The sequence below is a fragment of the Aulonocara sp. 'chitande type north' Nkhata Bay genome, linkage group LG19, assembly GCF_057382095.1.
Source record: "Aulonocara sp. 'chitande type north' Nkhata Bay isolate Kocher_YH1m ecotype deep benthic linkage group LG19, A_spYH_male_GT1.1, whole genome shotgun sequence".
Lineage (NCBI taxonomy): Eukaryota > Metazoa > Chordata > Actinopteri > Cichliformes > Cichlidae > Aulonocara > Aulonocara sp. 'chitande type north' Nkhata Bay.
The window spans coordinates 24,060,465-24,087,556 of NC_141362.1; the positions used below are offsets into that span (position 1 = coordinate 24,060,465).

Here is a 27,092-nt window from a genome sequence, read left to right on the forward strand (position 1 = left end):
GTTGTAATTGATAGTACGTTTATATTTTAAGTCTGTGGAAAGATGTCATGGTTGGTTTGCAAGCTGTTTTGTAATTTCTTTATTTAGAATGACATCTTTCCACAGACTTAAAATATAAACGTACTATCAATTACAACCTAGTGGCAATTTCAGCTTCCTTTTACATCATCTTTATGATTCAATTCTGTCATAATCAATTGAGTCTGATTTTGCTTTTCAAAATGAAAACCCAATATGTGTTGAAACAGCAATTTTCATTTTTAAAACATTCTGAAATAATTGAAAGAGTATATCACATATGGACAAATTCGACGGGCCATTAATTTGAAAGGCGAAATCAGACCAACATGAAATTTACATGGTTTTACTGTCGGGTTGGATACTGTTGATCTAAAGTGGAATTATCCTGTGGAAACAGCATCTTTCAATTTAAGAGCATTTTGAAATCGTTAAACGAGTAGGTCGTCTACGGGCAATTTGAAAATACTTTTATTTTGGAAGGCAAAATCAGAGTGACTTGATCTTAACATCGTATCTCTGTGGGGTTGTATACTGTTGATTTAAAGTGAAATTATTCTGTGGAAACAGAAAATTTCCTTTTTAGAGCATTCCGAAATCACTGAAAGTTAGGTAAGTTATTGGCATTTTCAACAGGCCATTATTTTGGAAGGCAAAATCAGAATGACTTGAAATTGAAGTAGTACCATGGTGTGGATGTACACTTTTGATCTAACATGGATTCATCCTGTGGAAAGAGCAAGTTTCATTTTTAGAGCGTTCTGAATTCTTTAAACGAGTAGGTCGTATATCGGCAATTTGAAAAGTCTTTTATTTTGGAAGGCAACATCAGACTGATTTGATATTGATATGGTATCACTGTGGGGTTGGATACTATTGATCTAAAGTGGAATTATGCTGTGGAAACAGCAATTTTCCATCTTAGAGCATTTTGAATTCGCTCCAAGAGTAAGTCATATATGGGCAAATTGAAAAAGCTTTTATTTTGAAAAGCAAAATCAGACTGACTTGAAATTGACATGGTAACATCGTGAGGTTGTATACTGTTGATTTAAAGTGAAATTATTCTGTGGAAACAGAAAATTTCCTTTTTAGAGCATTCTGAAATCACTGAAAGTTAGGTAAATTATGGGCATTTTCAACAGGCCATTATTTTGGAAGGCATAATCAGAATTACTTGAAATTGATATGGTAACATCGTGAGGTTGTATACTGTTGATCTAAAGTGGAATTACCCTGTGGAAACAGGAATGTGCCATTTTAGAGCATTTTGAAATTGTTCCAGGAGCAACTCAGATATGGGCAGTTTGAAAATGCTTTTATTTTTTAAAGCAATATCAGAATGTTTTGATATTGATATGGTAACATCGTGAGGTTGTATACTGTTGATCTGGAGTGGAATTACCCTGTGGAAACAGGAAATTTCCATTTTAAAACATTTTGAAATCACTGAAAGTTAGGTCAATTATGGACAATTTAAAAAGGCTTTTATTTTGGAAGGCATAATCAGAATGACTTGATATTGATATGGTATCACTGTGGGGCTGTATACTGTTGATCTAAGGTGGAATTACCCTGTGGAAACAAGAATTTTTCATTTTAGAGCATTTTGAATCGTTAGAAGATTAAGTCAATTATGGACAATTTCAAAGGGCCATTACTATGAAAGGCAAAATCAGACTGACTTGATATTGATATGGTATCACTGTAAAAAGACTGTGGTTGGAAAGTGTTGATATAAAGTTCAAATAGTATTTGGAAATACGACTTTTGCTTTTAAGAGCATTATTAAGTCATTGAAAGAGTAGTTCAAAAATGAAGATTCACAGGGCTTTTACTTTGAAATCCAAAATAAGATGGCCTTGATAGTGACAGGGCACAATTAGGGTACAAGGCTGTGTCATATAGATCTAACATTAGAGTTTGTAAAAAAAAAAAAAAAGCCTAAATTATATGTTATTATGTTCTTAACATATCTGTTAATTCACTCGAAGTTGGCTTTTATTTTGAAATCCGGTTTCCACATCCATTCCCGTAATACTTTGAATACACAGGGAACGTAAAACAAACTGGAGGCTGGCTTGACTGCAAGTCTCGAATTGGAGGCTGGCTTGACACCAGTATCATGTTTGTAGTTTGTTTTTCACTGCACACACAAACTCATTGCATCGTTTTAATAGACGAATTTTCAGCTGTACAAATTGGTATTTTACAAGATTTATAATATAAACCAACAAAAACGCTAATCACCTTCAAATTAACATGAATCACTTCAGTCTCCATCGACAGTACTTCATCATCACCTTGGCACATCCCTTTGAAAAATAAAAATAATTTAACAATATGTGTACGAAAATATACAGATGCAAAACAATCCAAGTTAAGTGACACTCTGCATTAGCAACTTATTAAAGTGCATCATTCCCAGTGTAAAGACCTGGCTTATTGACATGGGGAACAGAGTGCTTCCATGCTCTGACTGGATATGGTAGAGTTTCTTGCTGTGCCATCAAGTTTGAACTTTCCAGAAGGATGAATATGTGATGTCCATGTACTTTGGGAGATTTTAGTATGGCAGAAGTCAATATTACATGCCTTGACAGCCTTGTTTTTCTACTGAACTATTAGTCTATAAGTCTGTTGACAAATATTTAAATGGGGGAAAAAATGGGTGACATCAGATTTTAAAGTGTCTGCAAACACATCAAAATGGATTCAATATTCCCCTGGGCTGCTGTGAAATAACCTGATAACACAGTGCATGTTTGCATGCAGAACTCAAATCAGTACAATTCATTTTTTAAACAAACATCAATTTGTGCAAATGCATCCAGATTCCTGGGCTTTGGGACATTTTTAGAAAAATCTCTTGTAAAGCAATTAATGCAGAAAAGGGTTAAATTAAAAGATGATATGAAAAATATTATGTGAATTTTATAAGAGTTGAGATCTTCATACTTTTTTTCCAAGAGGCAAAATGCAAGCTGAAATGCAGAGTATATGGTATAATCCACACCCTGCTGCTATCAGTACAAGAACAAATATACACAATGAAAGTCTCTGTTTTTAACAGCATCTGTCTAAACACATTTCATTGTTATGGAGACATTCTTCATTTTCTTTATTTCATGTTATCATGTTTGCAAAAGTGGTCGACAGCACAGTCCGGACTGCTGTGGTCTGGTTTGGGCAAACTATTTACTTTCCAGCAGTGCTTGGTGTTCACAAGCACTGTGTCTCCACAGCATACGCACTTTCATCCCACGTGATGTTAAATATGTGTAGTGTAATCTGATGTGCACAGTGGCTATTAGAAATAACTTGATCCTGAAGGTCCTCTTCTGATAAACATGTTTACTCCAAATGCCTGTTAAATATATCATTGATGTCGCAAAGTCACAAAGTATTCGAATGACCAAAGGCAATAACTATCTAAACCTGTTCAGATGGTTTTACTGCTTTTGCATTATGTCAGATCAGATGTTCAGTCCTGGAAAAGGGTCTGGATGAGGATCAATGTTGTGGGCTCTATAGAAGGGCAGATGCAGGTATTCACATGGCTTGATTATGTAACCTAAAGTGAGAGAAAGAACAAAATATTCATTTACTTGCGGTGAATACAGACAAATTAACATTCAATAGCACACACAGAAAGAAAGAGCATTCACCTTGTGTATGTGAGGAGGCATTTCATCCTCTAAACTCTCCTCTGGTAGTGGTTCATGGTGTCGTTGCGCTGTTTGACCATCCTCTGCCCATCCCCCCATTGGCACACGTGCTGACCTCACTATCTTTACCCCTGTACCAAACGGGTCTTCAAAACAAACAGACAGGTAGTCAAGATTTAACACACTTCTGTGACTTCTCCACAACTGGCTTCTTTTTTGAGTCGCTTCCTTATGGCCTTTTGAAAGGATGCAGGTTTAAAGCACTTTGCATCAGCTTTCTTTTCAATTCCAGACTCTACATCTATCTTTTATATACAGTTTATAAGTAGAACTGAAGAATTACAGTATTTCCACTGCAGGCAAATTTTCACATTAGTCCTGACACAGCTCCCATACCTCTTCCTAAAATGAACACATTTTCTTAAAGTTTATTAATTTATATTTCCATTCATTGTAATAATGCTACTGCAAAAGTAAAGATTTATTATAATAACCTTAAAATTAATAACATTAAAAAGAATACCAAGCAACCAAAAACATAGATACCAGTTGTAGGTCCACTGTGGTGTCTCTGACTGCTGCTCTGTGCTGTTGGCCTCTCCTGGCCCAGAGCGGTGCTGCTGGTGGCTGAAGCTGAAGTGGGAATGGCACTAGGACTGGGAACTGTGGTGGGGAAAGTGTGCGATCGAGGGAAATTTCTTGAATGGGGAATGGGTTCGCTCCTTACTTCATCTGGGATGCTGTCGCTGCTTTCATCGCTCTCCTGTCTGTGCCAGGTATGGCGGGACATCTCGCCACGAGACTGCTGTTTATGGAGCTTCGGAATAAAAGCGAGAAAGATGAGGATGGATAAAGATGGATGAGATCTGTGAAATATTCATAATACCTCTGTTATGCACGCACATACCTCATGCATATAAAGTGCATGGATGCTCATCTCAGTGGAGGCATACTCTGATAGGACCAAACTTGTAAGCTGACCTTCCCATGCGCTGCTGCCTGAGCTCACAGTTCGAGCGTCGGTCCTACCGGAGGAGAGAACAAATGTGGAGAAAATTGGACACAAGGAAATGGCAAAGAGAAGGAGAACATGAGTTTAGTATAACTGAAAGAGTATCTTTCCTACCCTGAGCCTGCCATTGTTCTGCTAGTATGGCCAGCAGCCCTGTGAGCTGCACTTAAGCTGCCTCTCAAGTGGAGGCTGCTGCTAATTGGTGAAAGAGAGCGTAAGGCGGACCCCCCATCGTTTATGCCAGCTGCTGCATGATTTGCTAAAGAAATATCCCGGTCAAAATGAACTGAGGCCAGTGTGGAGGGACCTGTCAAGAGGTTTGCAATGAGACTCCGTGGCTAAAAAAGAAAGAAAAGACAACAGAGAAAATAAATTTTTACCAGTGAAAATGTAATTACATTAATTAATCACCACTTTCATACTTGGGTATGCATGGTAGTTCATCAGCCTACCTCAGACTCTGACAGAGACATTGGATGTGTGTCTGAAGGAGCCCCTGTGGCTTCTCTGTGAACTCTTTCTTTCAACTGGCTGATAAAGTGTGTGGTCTCTCGAGGAGGCTGCCACTGGGGGTTAGTGATGGCAAAGTGCATCAGCGATAACTCCGTCTTCCCATCCTCTGCCTGCTGATAGATAGATGCCTCTGTCTTCCCCTCTGACATCCACTACAAAGGGAGGATTAATTATCAATCAATAACACCACATAGTTTATACATAAACACTTTGTGTTTACATCTACATATTTAGTCATAAAATTGGCTGCGTTGTGACAGTCTCTCACCGCAGGGTGTCCATGCTGCCTAATGTCCATCTGAGCAAAGGAGCAGGTGTCTCCCACCCCAACCACCTCCACAGTGAAGTTTCTGAAGAAGTCAATGATCTCCAAAGACTTTCTCCTTAGACAGAAGATGAGGATGATGGGAGTCACCACTGGACTTAACAGCTCCTCTAGAATAAACACCTGGAGGAAAACAAAGCGTAAACTGCACACTGAAAACGAGGAAAGTGTTATGCTAAATTTATTCTTTTTGAACACATTCAAATTTAAACTTCAACGTTGCTTTCAGCACTAAAAATCTTCAAGGGAAGAGTAAATTACTTCTAACAAGCAGTGATAATATGCTCCTCAGCATGGGACTAAAGACCCCCACAGTCAATAGCTAGAATCTGCTAATTTTCCAATCCCTACGAGACATGAATGCAAATGACAGTGATTGTGAAGCTCACTATTAGCGGTGGGTGGTGTGTGTATTCAGGCCATAGTCTCTGGTAATTAACAGCTAAATAGCAGAAAATCTTCAGAAGCCTTTCATGGTAAAAAGAAAGTGCACCTTCTCTCAGTTCTAAGATTTTACATATCAGGAAGTAATAAAAATAATCTGGGCCTCAGCAAGTCTTAAAATGAGGTAACTTTAGATGAGCTACAAAAACACGGGATATTACACCATGTCATTATTTCTTTAACATAAACGAAGCCAAAATGCAGGAGGAGTGTATGAATACCTATGTGCTCCCTTATTGCTTCCATATCACTTAAAAGGGTAAGCGGCGGCCAAGTGCTGCTAATCAAATGCACTTGATTGATCATAAGCAAGCGTGAGCGCCTGAATGTTTCTGTATTCCAAAGTATTCTAGCGTCAAATATGAGGTTTCAAGCTAAAGCTCGTCCCTTGCAACAGGCCATAGTTCCCAAACACACCAGCAAATCTACAAAAGAATGGCTGGAAAAAGCATGCAGAGCATGGCAGAAGTAAGCAGGAGCAGAACATGTGTACATAATTTGTTTTTTTTTTTAAAAACAATGATTGGCTTCCATTAATTGTCCTTCAGTCAGTTTTCAGGTAATGACATGTTCAGTGTATAATTTGAAAAAATAAATGCATTTAGAAAGGTTTATTCATAGTTAAGTTTCTGTACTCACTGCTTTGTACTGGAACAGCTGGGAGAACTGGTCTCGGGTCTCGTATCTGTGTGCATTGCCTTGCCAGTGATCAGGCATGTAGTGGATATGAGCCAGAATGACCCGCAACAGCTGCTCAGGGCAGAACACCATATGTTTATCAGGAATAAATGACCTGTAGAGAAAGAAAGACAAGTGGTGGAGACGGTCTTTTTTTTCCACATTTACTGAGATATGTATGATGACACAAAGCTTTGGAAAACAGATGCATATTAGACAAGAATGAACTGTTTAAGTAAAGTAAAAGTGGATATTTTTAAAAAATTATTAATTTCATTCATAATAAATTACACATATGCATAGTTTTTTTTCAGTGTTTTGGATGGCTGAAAGCGCAAAATAATTAACTGTGTCAAATTAACTTTTGGAATTCAGATGTAAAAGAGCCAGAAGCTGCTTAAGGCAAGGAATCCATCTTCCTTGCATAAGTAGGAAGAAGAACGAGATGCAAAAGAGCATTAAAGGGATTACAACTATGAGTAGCTTTAAAAGGGCAATAAAGAAATGGCTCGGGGTTAATGGTTGATATTCTACATGATGAGATTTGGGTCCTATAGTCTTAGTTTGTAGCAGATGTATGCAATTTAATTTACAATATTGTTAGTATTTTATAGATTTATAAAGTTTCAATTAGTTTTACACAGCTGGACTGATTAGCGGTTTCTTGCTATTCTGCTTTCTACCCTTTATTTTACTTTTCTTCTCCACTGAACACATTTAAATTTAGGTTTTTATCTTATTCAGACTTCCCATTAAATTATTTCACCATCAGTCCTTACCTGCAGATTGTGATACACACTCCAAGGAGTGTGACTGATGAGAGCACATGCTCCACTGCAAGAACGTCCTCATCATAGATGGTCAGGGCGATGAGAACGGCCAAAAGAGACCCGGCAAAAAATGCCACATTTTTGGCAACCACTGTGAGCAGTGGTGAAAGGAAACAGTTCATATACTTGGATGCAGCCTGAATGAAACAGGAACAGAGTACAAAGAAGAGGAAGAAAGGAGGAGGAAATGGGGTTGATTATTAACTCTACAGGCAATGAATGAGAAGCACCAGAAAAATCTTTTTCCTTGCTCTTATCTACAGGAAAAATCCCAATTGGTCTCATATATTTACAGATTTGCCAGATTTACGGATTAGCCTTTATAATCATAGCTTTTACAAAATAAGAAGGTAGGTATGAGCATCAAAGATGTGCAGGAGATGAGTTGGTGCACTGACCTTGTAGCCTTTGCTGAGGCGTGACATGAGCTCGTGGTCCAGCTCATTGAAATGACGCAGATAACATCGACCATACAGAGACCAGCATCTCGCCCCCAGAGAGCCAGGCTCTCGCTTGATCACCTACATACAAACACAGATAAAAAAACAAAACAAAGCACTGTCGTCACTATTAAATGCAAAAGGAAATGGCTTAGTTAATTCATATGTAAACCATTTACCTCAGTATAACTGAAAAAGGCATAAAGGATCTGCCACACAAGAATGACTGGACACAGCAGCAGATTTGCAATGCCGATCCACAGGATACGAGAGGCTAGCCTGTCTGCAAGCTCAAGCCTGTTCCCTCCCCTCTTATACTCCTGTTTCAGGCTCCACTCGTTCTCAAACAGGGAGCCTGCAGGAATGAAAACAATCAAAATCAGCAGAGTTTAAATAAAGGTTTCTTCTCATAAACAGATCAATTACTTACACAGGATATAACTCGTATACAAAAGCACACATGCATAACTGATGACAGACCTGGTCCCCAAAAGAAGATGAGCTCAAAGTTGTATTTGAGACCCCGAGTATAAAACACGTACTCCCCAAGTACAGGAAGTCGAAATCGCACAGGAAGGAGTGATTTATTCACCATGGCAACCTAGAGAAGTACAGGAAGAAAGGTTTGGTTTGAGGTTACATCATTTTGTTATGTCTGAAAGGAGGTGTTCATCCACCAAAATCTTTAATAACATTTCACTGCAAATATACAAACCATGTAATTCTTAAAGCGGAGGATGCGGTGGTAAATGTCCAGCTCTGTCAGCTCCTTTTTATGGATGCAGATCTGATGTTCCTTCTGGATCTCAACAATCCTGGCCTGAACCTCCTGCCACGTTGCATAGGGGAGCTCTGACTGAAGCACAAAAGCACTATAAAGCTTAGGAATTGGGCTTTATTCTTGGCAAAAATAACAGACATTATTAGGGGTTTCTAATGTCAACAGGACAAACTGTCCCACAAAAAACTCACCATGGTCATTTTAAGGGCGTTGATGTAGAAGGATCGGATCTCCCAATAACAGCACACATTGTAGATGAATTTAAAGAGCCGATGTAGCCAAAACACCCCGGAGATTATCAGCACAAAGATCACAAATGCATTGTTTCGGATTCTGTAGACCAAAAGACATGTTATTATTTACCAGTATTGAAGCAGTGCTTCAACAAAATGTCATATTTATCAGAAAAATAAAGAAAACTAGAGGCTTTATTTTACAATATTTTCTGAAGATAATATAGTGAAGATTTAAGGTAGACTTAAAGTGGACCTTTTATGTTTTCCTCATTTTCTGTCTGGATTCTCATATCTATATTGGTCAAAACATCAGCATGTAAACATAAACCTCAGACTGCTCTAAAAGCTTGATGTCAGATATTCTATTTTAATCTAGTCTCTGTATGACATCATTTAGGGCAGATGTCCTTGACATGGTCATCTCAGCCACACAAAGCCATGGCTGTAAGTATAGATGCCCCACCCACCTGCTGTTAAATCTTCTGTTTGAGGTGTTGCAACCAATCAGAAAAAGCTGTCTCAAAGATAGAAGGACTAAAATGTGTAGTTTAAGGCAGTCAATAAACTAAGGGGCTCCACCAAGCACAGCATACGGTAAATATTATTATTGTTTTGAACTACAGCTGGAGCACTGTCTATGCAAAAGACACCATAAGGACATTTTAACAAATACAGAGTCTTAGACTCACCTTGCACTGCAGACATCCACTGGGAGGAATGCATCTGGCAAGGTGACTTTAGATGAATCGGTGTGATTTACAAACTTGTTGGCAAAGAGGACGTCATAATCCACACAGTTAGCAAGGAACACTGTAAAGCCAACCACAAACAGCAGCTGACTGCATAGAGAAAGAAAGCGAGCGGTGCCAGGTAAAGAAGAAAGACAGGGAGAAATAGAAAATATGAAGACAGACATAAGACACAGTATACTCTACAGATAAAAGTTAATGTTAAATTTGCTGAAAAATACAACTTGTGATGGAGAGAATACATACACCAGCTCAAAGATCTCTCCGAGCAGCATACAAGTGAATCCATTCTTTTGATGCAGATTATAGACGTAATAAGTGTTAAGGAATATCCTAAATCCATCTGCGGTAAGAAAGTGCAGCGCAATTCAGAATGTGGTGAGCAAGAAATGTGCCAAAATTATTTCAAAGGATATTCTCTGGAAAAACAGGTCCAGGTTTTCTATGTGGTGCCATTGAGCTGCAAAAGAGTTGTTTCCAGTTAGTGACATTGTTATTCTGAGGCATCACTGTGAATATAAGACAAAAGGGGCATGCGTTTTTGAAAAAGTCTTATATTTGTTTGTGATTTGTGCATGTGTATCATACATTTAACTCCTTCAGGCACATGCATCAACAGGTTCTCCTCTCCCGGGGGAGAGTCACTGTATGATGCCTCCAGGCGCTGGTATTCTGTGTCAAAGTGCGCCATACCGACAGCAGCTTCAGTCTCACCGAGTTGTCAAACTTGCTGCTACAGACTGTAGAAAGGAGGGGAGAGAGTTATGGCTCTAAATTTTAAAGAACGTGACCAGGTTTCACTGCTAAGTTTCATTTTCTGCATAAATATCACTGCATATGTACGACCACACCTCATATCTTGGTTAAAGATCAACTAAATTTGAGACCCATACATTATAGAAAACACGCTATACAGGTTACAACATCCACAAAGTCCACCAGAATTAACCTCAAGTATAACTCTTTATTGGTTTATTCATTATTGACTGTACAGATAAATGCCATTTTTGCTGACCCTTCGGAAGGAAGGCCAAAGGTCAGGATCACAGACAGAAGATGAATGTAGGTACTTACTCGGGAATTCAAAACTAGGTCTACTGGTCAAAATGCACTCTGTTTACATGATACATGTTGGAAGCAGATAAAAGTTGGCCTAAAGTGCATATATAAAATATGTCCATAGAGCAGATAGGGCAATATCTTTATGCATTAGATACCAGCAACAATTTTAGAATGTCTGAATGCGACACAAAGTAATATATACCCGAATGACCAAGTAAAACCAAACAAAAACACAGTCCTTCAAGCTTTGGTCTGACTATTGTGTTACAGCCGTGACACCAACGCCCAAAGCCCCCAGAAAACCCCACAAAAATTACATGAAAAGAAGACCAACACTCCTCATGACGTAAGAAAGACTTATTTTACATGTAAGCTGTGGCTTATCACACGATAAACAACACATTGTGGTGTAATGCTTTGCTTATAGGTAGCTTATAAGAGGCCCCTAAAAATACACCAAGAAAAAAATATAGACATATCTATGACAGGAAATACGAAATATACATACCTCCATTCCAGTACAACACGCCCCGAACTGGTATGGTATTTGCTGAACATATCCCGCTGTAAAAAAGAAAAAAAAGGAGGAGCAGTTTTCTGTGAGCCTTTCTCCTGCTTGTCTTATCTAAAACCACAACAAACCGCTTGGACAGAGAATTAAGCAGTATTTCGTCAGAGGGGGTCAACAAACACGTCTGCACATGTTTACACTCGCTTGTAAGTAAACCGTAATTAGCTTGAAGCTAAAATAGGAGAAGCGAATCAGGTGTTGTTGTTGTCGTGGTTTGACAGCAAAGGCCTGACTCCCAAAAAAATGTCCCCCCGTCTCTCGCATCATCTTATCCTTACCGTTTGTGTCTTGAGCCTCCGCTGTGTCCGGCCGCAAGAGTGAATCGCCTGAAATTTTTTAAAGAAGCGTTTTATTTTCGTTTTCTCGTCTTTACCTATCAAAGTCAGAGGTAAGCCAGTTTCATTTTCGAAACAGCTAGCCGTCTGGAGTCCATCACCGCGGAGTGAAGGGTATCTTGTCCAATAAGAAACGGAGTTCTCTCATGGCATAACGTCTTCCAATCGGATTTCCCTAGAGGCGGGCTCATACTGACACGGCCTATCTAAACGATTCACCATGTAGTCAACGTGCTCTAATTAAATGGCTGATTACTACCACCGTCTGGCCGTTTAAAGTAGAGTCATGCTGTGATGTTTTTTTTCATTTATTCTTTCAATTGTATATTCTATACAATAAAATTTAATACATAAAAATATACAGTGCCCATATGTATGTGTTTGTGCAGAAAAACAATACACGTACATAAATGAAACCCAATCAATGGTTAACAAATGTATTAGAACAACTGTCATTAAATGTCAATCAAAATTAGTAATAATAAAAAAAATCACTACTTAGCAGCAGTTCGTTTAAGACAATTCTACCTTTCCTTGGAGTTAATGTTAGCAGGTTGTGGTCAGAGTGTGATTTGATCCTCATAACCTGATAAAGAAATACATAAAGCTGCCCACCTGGTTTTAGCTGCATGCAGTTTTACTATAGAGAAACGTTTAAGGTATCTTCAAAAATGAAAGCCATAATTCGGGTTTCCGTATGAATTTCCATTTTTAGCAATAATAATATGACTGAGAGCAAATCAGTGCAAGGTTTTCTAACTTTGTTAGTCAAGCAGATTCTGACTCTTATTTTCTTAAATTATTTTTTAGCATTAATTCAGAAGTTATGACATGTTTTGTTAACCATACTAAATTAATGACAGGCTCCTAAAGCTGCTGTTAAAGCTAAAGGAGATGAGGTGAAAGAGCTGACTCCACACTGACTTCCACAAAGACCACGCTTTGCAAAGCCAAGCTCACCTTCTGTCGCTCTCGTGGCTGCCATGAATATTCATGCATAATTGTTAAGCCTCTAGAGTGACAGCTGGGCTTTTGTTCAGTGCATGTGTCATTAGTTACACTGTTAACACCAGTGCTTGTGTGCGTGTGTGTTTAACTTAATAATGACAGATTCATTAACCAATGTCCACTCCCTGAATTTGTGAGACAAGGGTCTGTTTAAGTTAGAAAGACCACAAAGAGTTACAATAGAAAGAAATGCTCAAATACACAAAGTCGTCCTATTGCTTTTCAGCCATTTTCAGTCTCGCCAGTTTCACCCAACCCATCTCATCCTATTTTTTCCCCTGATATTTTTAAGAAGTGTCTTAAATGAGGGGGAGCCCATGTAATCCAGTTATTATAGCGATCTGGGTAATTTCAAATGCGCTCATTAGGATTAGGCTTCATTTAACTTAATCCAGTAGAAAAAGTCGGTCACAACAAAGCTCAGATGAACTCTAAACATTAACTGAGATACAGATGTAGTATGGACAGTAATTAAAAGCTGCGATAATAATCTTGAGAAAATCTCTACCTACTGAACTCCTTCAATTTCTTTTTATTTATTGACAGGTGTACAGGAAAAGTTGCCAAAGGCGGGGCTGATGTAGCAAAGAGAAGAAAGTATCTCCCCAGACTCACTTAAAGCATTTGTTTGTGTGGTCACAAGAGACAGATGATAAAATAATTTTTCTCTATTGTATGAATTTGGATGTCTGCATGCGTGCTCTCCTGCAGGCTATAGCCGACTGATTAAATTACCCCCACTGTCTGTTGGGAATTAAGGGGTTGCAATGACAGCTAATTTGGTTCAAAGACGTGCTATCCTACTGCCATGTAATATGAATGGTGCATGAGTGGGGTGTGGCAGTGGCGGGGTCTGAGTAGGGGGAGGGAGAAAGGAAATCATGATGAAGTCATCCCTCTGAAGCGACTTAATTAGATCGAACCCCTTTCTGTACATGCATGCATGTAAACCCAACACAGCTGGCATAAATCTGCACACATGGGGGTGTTTGCAATTCACACAGGCTGCAACCTTACACTGCAAACATCTCTGCAAAATGTCCAGGAGGCCTAATAGTGCAATGCCTTTTAGGGTTTGTAAAATAATAGATGTACTTACATATTGTTTTAATATAGCTGCACGTAGCCTAAATATCTACACATAAACTGATGTTGAAACATCTTATATGAAGTCACATATTCAATCACATTAATAAACCCGTGTCCACCCATTTTTATTTCAACAGATGATTTGAAAACTCAAGATCCTAAAACAACATGCACATAAGATCATATTGATATCAATTTCCTGTTCACGTTTTACAAAATTGGAGACATGCTGACAAGCTTAGATTGTTTTATATGCTCGTGTTACATGTGCAACCTGAATAGAAACATTCCTAATCCCTGCCTTTTCTGTTAGTCAGGCCAGATACAATGTAAAAATTAAAATATGTATATCTAAAAATAAATTTATGTATCAATGGAATCACAGCTCATTGGAAGAGACTGCGATCTCTCTATAAGAGCCCACAGCAGCAGGAATCAATGAAATAGTCTGCTGATAGTTTAAACATGTATATTTGTACATTTTACAAGAGGCCAGCCCACCACCCTCAAACCTTAAATGAAATATGAAAACATATTTCTTTCTGGGAGTTATGATTTCAGGGCCACAAACATTGTTGCCTGACTCATACAGATCAGGTGACATCACATGTATATCACTCTGAAAGTGCTCATGAATTCATGAATGCAGCATTCATTCCTCTGTTCACCATCCCCAAGGAGTGAACTCTGACACCAGGATGCACGAATCATCTCTCAGAAGAACCACAGTGGCTCAGCTTCTTTGTATTTATTATTTCCGCTGTACCTTAGCTTAACTTAGCTACTGATACTACAGGAAAATTGCTTTGTAACTCGTTACTCATTTTTCTGTCTTTGCAGTCTGCACTCTTATCTCTGTTGTCCGTGCATTGTAAATGCTTTAATATTGTGCAGCCAGACATGCAAATGGACACTAGACAGAAAGCCTTTTACTAAACTAAAAGGTTAACGGTCATCACCAACAGTGCAGCCAATAATCAATACAGATGTAAAGAGAAATGGAGGCTGAAAGAAAATGCAAGCAAGAGGCTGTTTTTATAGAGATTTTATAAGACATATACTTTGCAGACTTTCACTTTTGATAAAACTTATAGTTAGGACTGACTCAGGTGCTCCTGAATTGTCTCTAAATTATGCTGCAATATACTTAGGCTACTGGGGGGGCTTCCCAGAATGCACTGAGCATTTCTTCTTCCTTGATCTCTTTTTTCCTTGTGTGTGTTTATGCATTACAACTATATTTAATCATTAGTTATTATGAAACTCTAGCTCTCTCTTATAGTTTAGTCATAGCAGATGTTTGCCTCTCCCTTAGCTTCGTCCTTTTGTAGGTTTCTTCCTGTTAAAAGGGAGATTTTCCTTCCTGCTGTTGCCAAGTGCTTGCTCACAGGGGTTTGGGCGATTGTTGGGTTTTCTTTGTCTTTTCTTGTATAAAGCACTTTGAGGTGACTGTTGTTCATATTCTGTTCTCAATCTGAAGTTAAACAAGCTGTTGCTAAACAAACCAAAACCTTGTTAGCGCTAACTCAAAGAGGTTTCTGAGTCAAATGAGGCTTTGTATTTCAAGTCTTTGTGTCTGATTTTAACTGGGTTTGTCTTTATGTGTTGGTGAGTATCTCAGTGAGCATTGCTAAAATAAGTATTTGTCCTCTGCTGGCAGAGATTTGATATTTATGAGTAATTTGAAACAAATCAAATTAGAAAGACTTAATAACCTCAGATTCCTTACACCAAGCCTGTGTGTGTATCTCTTATTATTGTAAAAGCATGCAAACCAACATTTAAATGTGAACAAAACTGCTACAGTTGCAGTAATAATACTTTACTGCAACTGCAATAATACTTTTAATAATACTTTGGTGATTTATTGCAAGACAGAGACATGTTTAAATATTTTCATAAAAGAAAAATAGCCAGTGGGCACATTATACGATCTTACAGGGCTCTGGCTAACAACAAGGGCTGCGAGTCTTTTATCCACTTGTTAAATTATTTCTTTAAATATCTACAAGTCAGAGACTGTTTTAATAAAGAGATGAAACCTAATTTGATTAACATATTTGATGACTAAAAGATAAATAAAAGATTGTATATGAAACTCCTAAAGGTTACCCTGTTAGGATGCCTGGGTCGTCGACCCAGGGTTTTTGAGTTTATGATATTATTTATACTGTCTAGTTTTTGGTTTCTTTGAGTTCTGTCTTATGGCTTAGGTCTCTGTCTTCTTTAGTTGCTCTGTCTCCCCTATCACCTGCATCCCCTTGTCTAGTTCGCATCTATGTGTATCTTAAGTTCCTATATCCCCGTGTTCAGTCAGTGTTTGTGTCTGCCCTGTTCCCACGTCTCTGTTCCCTTTGTAGTGCCTGCATGTGAGTCTGTGTCTTTGTTCAGTCTGTGTTATGTGTTTCCTGTTTTACTTTGAAGGTCTCCGTCTTTTCTCAGTGTGTTCAGTTTACGCTTCTTTGGTCTCGTCAGTTCTGATTTGCCCCAGCTGTGTTTCCCTCCTGTTACTCATTTCCTGATTGCTCCCTCTGTGTATTTAAGCCCTGTGTTTCTTAGTGTCTGTGTCGCGATCTACTGTTTTCTTAGCTGTGTGTTCTGGCATTCCTCTGGTTTAAGTTTGTTTTGAGTTTTTTCAGTTATGTTATATTTTTGAGTACCAAATTAAAGCCTTTTTGAGTTCACGTCTGTCTCCGGAGTCTGCACCTTGGGTCCTATTCCTGCCTGCACACAGCCACACCCAACATACCCAGCTGCTGATATTTGAGGATGATTGCAGTAATATCTGGAACAAAAAGCCTTCTTCATAATGGGAATGTTGGAGGCAGAGTGGTAAATCAGTCGCAGGCCATTTTTCATACATTTTCCTTACTTTACTTTTCCTTTATTTTACCCAAGGAATTGTTAGTGAAGAATATTACGTCTGTGAAATCACTGTCACATCATAAATGGGAAAAATCCAGAATAAACTAAAAAAAAAAACCCAAAACCTTAGTTTATCCTGGTCACAAGCTTGAACGTTATCATATAGAGGTGGATTCAAAGGATGACCCATCTGCTCCATCAGAGAAAAAATGAATTTTTTCGTAAGAATGCAACCTCATAAATATTTAAAGAAATACAAAACATTGACTAAATACTCCCTGTGATCCCATGTAACCTAAAAACTATTCTGTGATGCATATCTGTCCATGTATCTGACCACACAATGCTTTTTTTTTTTGTCTTTGTGTGACCATTTATAGAACTTGCTGAGAACTAAATATAGCCCCGAGGCCTTATTTTGGATTGCCCCATTTTACCAGTTAATCACTACAAAGTAGGGTTGATGATCAACTGGGACATTTCACGCTGAGTTTCTCTGGAGCTCTTTCAATCAACGTGTCCTTTCAGACAACCATAAACACATCCAAAGTGAGAGGGGGAGGTCACAGAAGATCAAAGACTTAAAATGAAAGATGGTAATAAATGTAGAAAGATTTATGGGTGCTCTGCTCATAAAACTGATTGCATGTATCACCGGGAGTGATGCCTGTTAGCACATGCAACATATGACATGCACACACTCAGTCAACTCAATTGTTAAATTACACAAAAGTCTTGATCCGGTCTTGGAAGGTGGCAAATAGGTGCAGTGGGTGGAAGTACAGTATGTAAGGTAAAAACTGAGTTTTCACAATACAAATGAGCTTGAAAGTCAATATTTGGTATGACCACCTTTAGTATTTAACCAGTTTTCACCCAGAGTACCATCAGACTTATTGATGATCTGTCCACAACACCCACCCACACCCACACAAATATTCAGTTAACAGTAAGAGGAGAAGGAGACATCAAGGGGAAAGAGATGAAGCTGTGGTCAGATGAGTAAGCAGAGTTGCTCCTGACTTGCAGGGAACAAAATCTATCCCACAATTCACTGCTGAGGGTCACTCAGTCCTGGTGTTGTCATGGTAATGAGAATTTAATAGCCCATACTTTCTTGTCTGTGTATTTCAATGCTTGTGTGTGTGTGTGTGTGTGTGTGTGTGTGTGTGTGTGTGTGTGTGTGTGTGTGTGTGTGTGTGTGTGTGTGTGTGTGTGTGTGTTCCTGTACACATGTGAACATTGGATGAGTTAGTCTGCTGGGTCATGAACAGCAACGACTCCTCTGTCTTTCCGCATCAGAGATCTTTCTGGGCAAATTTGTAGCTGTTACTTTTGCTCTATTGACTCCCATGTAAAAATCAAAAATACAGTCAGTGCGTTTGTTTAAATCACCCTCATGTAGCAGCCAGGAGGGGTTTAGTGCTGACAGATAATCAAAAAGAAGATCAGTGTGTTGTGTAGTTAAAACTTGAACTGGAAACAATAAACAACAGATTTTTTCATCATAGACATTTTTATTTTGCTTAAAAGATCATTTGTGGAAGCCCTTTTGCAACATCTGAGACCTGAGAGTTTCAACTACAGTAAAAAAAAAACAGAAGGAAGCAGGAATTTTTTCCCATTTGATGGTCTGGAAGTAGAAAAAATGTTTTAGTAAATTTTAAAGATGATAATTAAAACATTTTTCGGATCAATTTGTGCTGAGCATTTAATCAGTGAATCAATAAATCAACTAATCATTTCCATTTTGCTTAACTTTACCTGAACTGTCTTAGTGTGACAAATCCTGGTCGTTAGGTGTAAAATTGATGCTCAAAATCAGGTGAAAGTCCCAGAGTACCAATGTTCCTTTTCTTTCAAAAGTGAGATCAGAGAAATGATCAGTAAGATTGGGTCTCATTTCCTGAGTGTTTGTGTACATGCATGTGTGTATGTGTCTAATCACAAACACAAAACGCGCATGGGGCCCTGCTGGCGGGTCTAGTTTTTGAGCTGTTGCTCTGATGAAGACGGAGGGTACAGCTAAATAATACTTCCAAGCATGAACACAGGAGCCTCTCCACCCCTATACCTCCAGGGCTCCGTGGGGAACAGGCTGAGCTTGTGCTTTACCCAAGAGAGGCCTCAGCCTGCTGGGCTCCTAAAAGCTGCACCTGGCCCCTGCAGCCTGGTGCTGTGAAAAGAAGAATAAAAACCTCACACGGTCCACATCACATAAACCAGCTGTCTGTTTATTTATACCAAACTGTGGTCTTTGGAGACTTCATTGGTTTTTCTTTCTGATTTTGGGATGTTTCACCCTCACTGTTATGGTCGTGTGTGTGTGTGAGTGTGTGTCATGAGATATCATTTTTCAGCCTGGGGGCAGGGGCTCTGACTGATTCTGTAACCAAGCCTACTCCTATACACCAAGCAACATTTTTTTTTTTGAAAGAAAGAAAGATTATATAGCAATGCCCCCCACCACCATCACCAATCCCTCTGGCCCCACTTTCTCTTTGTGCACTGGTTTTGGAAAAGCATGAATGCTCTTGACAGCACTTGCCTCATTGCTAATTTAGATATCATTTATTCAGCTTTATAAACTTCCATGTCAGCTTGTCTGTATTCATGGCCTTAATGGTTATAATAACTTTATACTCTTGATACACAAGCAAATTTTTGCACAGAAGGTAACAGCTGTGGTAACAGGTTTTATACAATCTATCTGATGTCTTTATTACTCAAATGCTCACTAATACTCTGGGAGCTACATCAATAGCAACATCTTGTGATTCACTGGTAAATGAAATTACAAGACAATAAAATTCAAATAATTTTGTTCATGATTTTTTTTGCGGCACATGCTTTTGAAAAAGATCAGACATCAAAAAACTATACATTACAATACATTAACACATTAATTTTTTAAAATAAAGTAGTTCTATAACAAAAAGAAACCGTCTACATTGGCTTTGAGTTTTTCATTCTCGAGCATTTTGACAGAACACATTTTTAAATAAGAGACCTAATCTCTCCAAACAAGGCAACCTGCTTCACCAGCATTTATCATCTTATTTCATTTATAAAAACAAAAATACTCTTTTCTTTCTTTCTTTTTTTCCGGAACTCATTGCTTTATGAACACTGACGTGATGGGATGAAGCCGGATAATCTGGTTCGGGATGATCATCTGTAATTAGACCAAGAGGGACAGAGGTTCTTTCATCTGTCAACAACCACAGAAGCGTCATCTCACCTCTAGGTGGACTGTCTGTGACCGCAAAAGCGCTGGTTAAGGTTTGCTTGCACATCTGTACGTGTGAGCTTATAATGTGTGCTTTATATCGGAGGGGGCTGTGTCTGCACCGCCCCATCGGTGTGTGCGAGTGGACAGCGTCAAGCTCATCCTACCACCGGACTGGTCCTCTCGCAACCCCACGCAGGATACTCACATCCTCACACGTGCACACATACACACACATATATCTACACACATACGCTGATACACAAACCAGGCAGACCTGGAAAACCGGGGCGCTTCAATTAGCGTTCCTCCGACGGATCCCTGGCGTGGACATTTTTCATTTTTTTCCTCTCAGCCTCCGTGGAATTTTCTCATGTGTGGTTTTCTTTGCGCATAGAGCGTGGACGCAGCTGAGGTGTGTTTGAGAAATTGGGCTATTTCGGAGGTCATAGAATAAACGCTCGTTGAATGGGAAACACCAACACAGAGGCACTGCTACCTTTCCCTCATCTCGACAAACAGGCTCACTCTTCAGTTGGTGAGATTTGCGCACCCGAGACCGGAGCCGGTGTCTGCGCTCTGCCGGGCCGGGCGCGAGTCGTCAGGGAGGAGTAGGCAGGATGGAGGCGTTTTTTGCAGAGGTAAGGCCACTGAGAATCTGTGTCACGGTTACGGAGATAAACATGAATGACATTAATGGCGTGATGATGCCTGGATTTACACCGCTGCATGTCTATACTGCAAGATACGGTTTCATTTTGATTCACGTCAATTATGGCAGGTGCCGCTTTGCTTCCGTCGAGCAGAAGCATCCTCACCGTCCGCCCCCCCAAAACCCAGAGGAAGGCCTGGTCCCACTATATGTTATAGTCTTCATGTATCTGGGGGAAAAACACCGTTTGTTTCATTATCACTGCAGAGGATCAGGGCCTGACTACCGGCTTGGTGAATTAATTCAGAGCAGAGCCGCCGAAAAATTGGCCAAACGGGAGCTGACATGGGCTTTTGCATCCATAAGGATGACTGCCGGATTAAAGCCAATCTGTTAAGGGAGGGTAAACCGTGTTGGCCTTCAGCAACAGCCCTACCACGGCATGCTGCCGCGAACAGACCCACTCTGTGTGTGTGTGTGTGTGTGTGTGTATGTTTTTTTTTTTTTTAATTGCGCTGTGAATGGGATAGAGATCGGATCCATGGCAGGGTTTGGGCCGGTAGAGGAAGGTAAAAGAGGAGGGAGGAGGAGCAGTGCAAGGGATATGTCTGTGTGTGTGTTTGTGTGTATGTGAGACCGAATAGGTGAAACAGGAGGGAGATAAATTAACTGCCCTTGTAATTGAAAATTAAGTAAAACATTGGTTATTAATCAATCTCCCACTCTCCCACTAAGATGACAAAACCAGTCTCATTTTCCTCTAATCTGATCCAGAGTTGTAAGCATTTTAGGCTGTCATTGTCTGTTGCTTTATTTTCTTTCCTTATAGGTCCTTTGCCGTACATGTTCACACCCTAATCAGGAGATACAAGCTTCCTACCAGTCCCTGTCTTCATTTGTGTCTTGTTCCTCAGACCCCCCATTTAGTGGCTCAGGCACCCAAACAGTCTCGTCCAGTGACTCCGATGCCAGTATCCATCCTCTCCAAGCTACTTATCCTCCCCCCATCTTAAGTTAATCTGATATGGGTTTAAATGCCTCTCACATCGGCAGTGATGTCATGCAATTTATTAGTGTGTGTGTATCCATGTGCTAGTGGCTGTGAGGGTATATGTTTGGGCACCAGAGCTATGAGAATCACTGCTGATCATACTTCTTCTCAAACTGCATGACATAACCACCATAAGCCCACAGATTACCACACAACTACACCAAAACACAAAAACCAACACTCCCGCTTCATTTCCCATCAGTTTGTCTGTAATATATTGATCATAGCATTGATTCACAGACCACCATAAAGCAGCCCCACACTGCACAGACTATGAAAGGCTGCATTAGATCTGAAAATGGAGTGACTTATTGAGTTACGAGGCCCTGCAGACATGCATAAGCTGCTACCCAGAAACATGACTTCATGCAGTAGTCGGGTGCTGAGTAATCAATCCTTCTGGGAGGTGTCTGTCCAGCATCCACTTAGTTTCTTTCCTCTTCTGCTTTCATTGCTCCATCCTGTACCCCTGCATTCCTCCATTTGGATCGCTGAAGAAAAAAAAGAGTGAACAACTGACCGCTCTGTCTCTGTCTCTCTCAACCCAGGCAGAAAATGTGATGGCCATCCAGCCAAGCATGAAATATCAGGTGGTATTAGACTACTGTATAATCCCCGCATAATCATACTGGCCTGGTTAGTAGTCAATTATGGCAGTTGTGGTGACTTTATGCACTCTTAATATGAAAAGAACCCAATCACTTCCTTGTTATGGTGGCTGAAAAAAAACAAATTGTTACTCCTGGTGCAGATTCCATCTGGTATTTTGAGTGTTTTTTAAATTTAAAAAGTGCTTCTTAAGTTCTTAGATACTCTTAGCTAGTTTCAAACAAGTTATTTCCTAAACTGGGTTAAAATTTTAAAAACTTTTAAAAATGTCTTAGCTTCAGTTCTGTTGTTTATATGTAAACCTGACTGGGCTTTACAGAAGCTGGAAGTTTTGGAGCACAATCAGCAAACATTTTAAGTGCTTTGTCTTTAATAGATTCTATACATACAGTTTTATGTTTTATCAGTTTTATCAAAAATAATTTTCCCTGGAGCTGCTTCATGATGACTGCTGAGTACTTTGCTGTCAGCACTTGAGTATCTAAATTTGAGTATCTAAATGTGCTTATGAGTGAGTTGGGTGACATTTGTTTTCAGAGGTGATAGTTTGCGTTCGTGTCAGTGCACGTGTAATAGATTTGAACGGGTGTAAAGCTGAAATGAACCAATAACTGTGAGATAGGCATGTGCGAATAGGCAAGGAACAGCTTTGGTGCCATTTGTTTTTATCCAGTTTGATATTCACTAAAGACCCTTCTGTTTCTGTCTCGCTTGCTTGTCCGTGTAACTGAATAAACAGTAAATCTTTATTTACTACCTTTCAATTTGTTGAGTGGTCGCTGTATCCTGTACCGAGAGTAGCTGAGGAGCAATAAAAGGTTTCTCACACTATGAGGGTGATTATAAAAATGTAATATTCAGTGTGCATTCTCCATGGCAATTTGCACATATGCAGTGAAACATTCATGGAAGCATTTTTATGCAGCTTGAACAGCATAAAGTGTCTTCTAATTGCAGAAAAAGAAAAATCGGTCCTTTTTCTTTCGTGCAATGGGTGTTCATGGAAAAAACCTTAGGGTAAATTAAGCAGAGCCCATGCCAATCCATTGTGGTACAAATTATGCCGGATTTGGTATGAAGTGCATACTGCAGGAATCTGGTTCAGTGGAGGTAAGGGAACAGTCACTGGAGATGTGTGACCTATATTCAGCAGCTCCAAACACATTTGTTCTGCTTTGGAGCTGCATCAGTTTTGCTTCCCTCTCTCTCTCTCTCTCTCTCTCTTCTTTTCCCTTCCCTCTGATGCTCTCTCTCTCCCTGCGGCCACTCTCTTGGTGCTTCTCCATCTCGCTCAACCAACCGCTTTAAGAGCTGCTCAGTCAGCCTCCCTCCCCCTTCTGGCAGCTCTGTCTTTCTCTATTCTCTCCTCTCTGTTTCCACTTTATCTTTTTTTCTCCTTTAAATCACTTCTTTTTTTTGTTTTTTGTTTCCGCCCCCCAGCATGTGTAGGTGAAACAGCTCTGCCTCATCTAAAATAAAGCTATGTTACAAGATATGAATTTAATTACATTTCCCATGATGCTATGGTAGTATACAACTATCAAATGTCACAATTTTCTGGGTAACAATAAATGAAACATAGCATATTTCATAATTTCTATTGTATTTTGTCTTTCCTGATTTAAAAGTCTTTAATTATATTTATGGGCTTCTGGACTAGACTGTGCCCAATTTGATTGATTGGACTAATGGTCCTAAACCAACAGAGCAGTTCGATTTCTAAACCAAATGAATTTGTCTGGTTTGTCCAGTGTCAAAAAACATTCTAATGCTATTACGATAAACTCAGATATCAGATATCATACATATTAAGTTGTAATTAAATTGGCAAAAATCTGAACCATTTCCACAACCATTAATCATTATTAAAACAGCCATGAAGTAAACCATGGAGCCAGTGTACTCTCTGTACTGGACATTTGGTGTTAAATCTTTGCCAAATCAAACATGCGGATCGTTGAGAATGAGATTTCTTATGCTGTTGTTGAGTGAAAACAAAGGAAGAGGAGTGGGGGTAGGCACGTTTAGAGGCAGCGACAGAGAAGGGAAGGTAGTATGGTGGCTATAGAGAAGAGTTTTAAATGTAGGGACTGTGACTGGTAATGCCATTGAGGCAGGAGGAAAGAAAAAGGAAGATTACATACAAGGTTTATGGATATAGTGAAGGAGGACATGCAGATCGTTGATGTGTCAGAAGAAGATGCAAGGGAGAGGATAAGATGAAGGAAGATCATCTGTTGTGGTGACCCCTAATGAGCAGAGGAATGAAGAAGAAAAAAAACATTAGGCATGATTAAAAATCCCCACAGGCCATTGGCAGTGTTTTGCAATTTTTTACTATAGGGATCTAGATATGCAGGGTTTATTCCTCTGACCATGGTTCACCTCTAGAAATGTCATGAAAATTGCTCATTTAGATTTTGCATACTCCTGATGACAAGTTGCAAAAATTCTGCACTGAAAGCAAATTATCCCTTGATAGAGATCTGCACCAAGAGGTCTTCTTTCAACCCTGCTAAGCTTCTTCATTGCTGAAATTTGGTAGTTTTTGTGTAATCATGGTGGCAGATTGACAGACAAACAACAATAAAAATAACAATAAAACACAAGCTTTAGCACAGACGAAGGATATTTAAGACAAGTTAAAAACAGTTAAAAAAAATTAAACAAAACTGTGAGAACAGTATTAACATTTACTGTGTTCTTTGGTAACAGCCTAGTCCTTCATCAAGTTTTCTAAAATTTGACTTAGTTTTTGCTTAACAAACATACAAACTGTGCTGAAAACATTCAAATCAGATCGCAACCCCCTTCACCTGGACATCAACTCCCAGCATCTACCAGTGCCTAGAGGAGAAAGGCTGTTTCCATGGTATCCTGTTTCCACACTGTTGCCGTGGAGTCCTGTTGCCAGGGTGTTAGTGGGGGTGTGACTGTAGTTTAATCCAAGATGTGAGAGAATGTGATAATTAGCACAGAGCTCAAAGAGGATTTGTACTTTACATACACACACACTTGCTCCTGGTTTGTAATTTAACAGCAGACCTTGATCCAGTTTACCTTCGGAAAATCATGTTTGTTTTGGAATTAAGCTGTCCAAGGCTTCAGATATTCCTAAAATAACAGCTATGCAGCCAAGCAGGAAATAAAGGGCACTTATGTTCTTAAAACTCGTTGCATTTCTGCTGTCCAGTAGTTATATGGACTGCAGGTTAAATCCATGACGTAAAGATCTTTCTGCATAAGTGCCTTTGCCATCCTAGTTGGATGGACACAGGGGGATAGAAATCAGGCACTTTGTTAATTGTAAAAAGTTTTGAAAAGGAATCACGTAGAGGTAATTTCTAAACCATACTTTAAAAAATCCCAGGCAACTATGGGAATGTTGGTTTCTTTCTTTTTTCCCTGTAAGATTGTTTTGAAATTAGCAGCCACCCATGTGTTCCAATCATCCAAGATTCCCCAGAAAAAAGTAGTTCTATAAAGATACATACATATACACTACATTAAAAACACAGGCATCCTGGTACATACATATAATGGGAAAACACTGAATGATGAAGTGTTTTCCATTGGTGGAGATGATGTTAGTAACCAGGACTGATGTTGTTATACATAGATCTGTCATAGTTAAAATGGTTTCTAATGCCCAAGCGATTTAAGATTTTTAAGACCAATGCTGATACTGATATTTGGTGATTTAAAAATCTGATATTCTGGTATTTTGGCCACTATGTTTTTCTTTCAGCTGCACAAAACCTAAACAGATTTCTGTAACCTTTGTTATGTGTGGTAATTCTTTGAGTTATTTATGCTCTGCTCAGATCAGTTATGTTTGTCAGTTGTTGTCTTTGTGCCGTTCCAAATGCATGTTGGCATCAGGCAAGTGGACAGACTATGCAATGTTAATCCTCTTAACAACATTAAAGGGTGTTTCTCACCTGTCTTATTTATTGTTTGTATTTTCATTTGTTAGCTGTTACAAATGCCAACACTAATAGAGCTAATACACTTATATTAGCTAATATTGTAAAAGTTATCAGTCTTGTGATACATTGACCTGGCTCTAATGGTTTCATTGCTCATTATCCTCAAGGTGCCAACATAGGTATCCAACAATTGCTAAAGAGCACTGGTAACAAAAGATGGCAGAGACTACAGAATGTAGACCGCTGACATATTCTGTTCTCAACTGCATAGAAAATATGGATTTTTCAAGATTTTCATTAAAAAGCAAAAAGAATGAATCAAGACACCTGAGTGATCAGAGACTACATTTGAACATACAAGCTTCTAGATAAAGAGGAGGGAATTCTTCAATTCTTTGCAAGAGTAACTGTGACCACCCCACATGAGTGGTCACATGGGGTTAAGTTTGACCACTCATGTAACAATTTGTTACCTTATGCTATATGGTTTCCTCCAAGGATCGATTCTTGGACCCTTTTTTCATTTGAACATGCTTTCTCAAAGTGAAATCTTTTAAAAGCACCTGGAGACTCATAATATCTATGCAGATGACACCCATATTTCTTTAGCTCTCTTCCAAAAAAACCTTTGTAGATATTGATTATGTTTGTGTCTTGAAAACTCCCCTAAAAAGGGTTTTTGGCGACAACTGATATCCCAAACTTTCTCATTGAACCTTCCAATTTCAATTTAAAAAGTGTTAGTTTTAAGCTTTGTTTCCTACAAATAATAAAAAGGATAAAAATAAATAAATAAAAATAATTATAATTATAATAATGATGCCCCTGCAACATTTCAAAAAATGACCTGGAGTCATTTTATAAAACCTAAATTAAAAGACACTCATGGTATATGACTATGGATAAATTAATATGCTCTTAATGTTTTTTGCTGTGATCATGTTTCCATTTACGCTCAGATGTTTATTTATACCTGCAGTGTTGAATCTGCACTGCAA

The 27,092-nt window shown here is 39.0% G+C and overlaps 2 protein-coding genes across 2 annotated transcripts in view; one reads left to right on the forward strand and one right to left on the reverse strand.

The window, feature by feature from the left end:
* Positions 1–2,178: 2,178 nt before the first annotated feature.
* On the reverse strand, positions 2,179–11,761 carry atg9a (ATG9 autophagy related 9 homolog A (S. cerevisiae)). The gene is made up of 20 exons (XM_086275060.1): positions 11,606–11,761; positions 11,265–11,320; positions 10,283–10,434; positions 10,111–10,154; positions 9,941–10,005; positions 9,635–9,784; positions 8,901–9,042; positions 8,644–8,784; positions 8,409–8,529; positions 8,108–8,283; positions 7,887–8,009; positions 7,438–7,625; positions 6,620–6,773; positions 5,480–5,659; positions 5,151–5,363; positions 4,813–5,036; positions 4,594–4,711; positions 4,233–4,503; positions 3,687–3,832; positions 2,179–3,592 (listed from the first exon to the last, which is right to left on the reverse strand). The coding sequence occupies exons 3-20, from the start codon at positions 10,383–10,385 to the stop codon at positions 3,584–3,586; spliced, it is 2,568 nt and encodes an 855-aa protein (XP_086131186.1). The 5' UTR covers positions 10,386–10,434; positions 11,265–11,320; positions 11,606–11,761; the 3' UTR covers positions 2,179–3,583.
* An 8,265-nt stretch (positions 11,762–20,026) lies between these two features.
* Positions 20,027–27,092, forward strand: part of myo10l1 (myosin X, like 1) — a 52,520-nt gene continuing 45,454 nt past the window's right edge. The window contains exon 1 of the mRNA XM_086273743.1: positions 20,027–20,494. Coding sequence (XP_086129869.1) covers positions 20,474–20,494 — 21 coding nt within the window. The 5' untranslated portion in view covers positions 20,027–20,473. The remainder of the gene's footprint in view (positions 20,495–27,092) is intronic.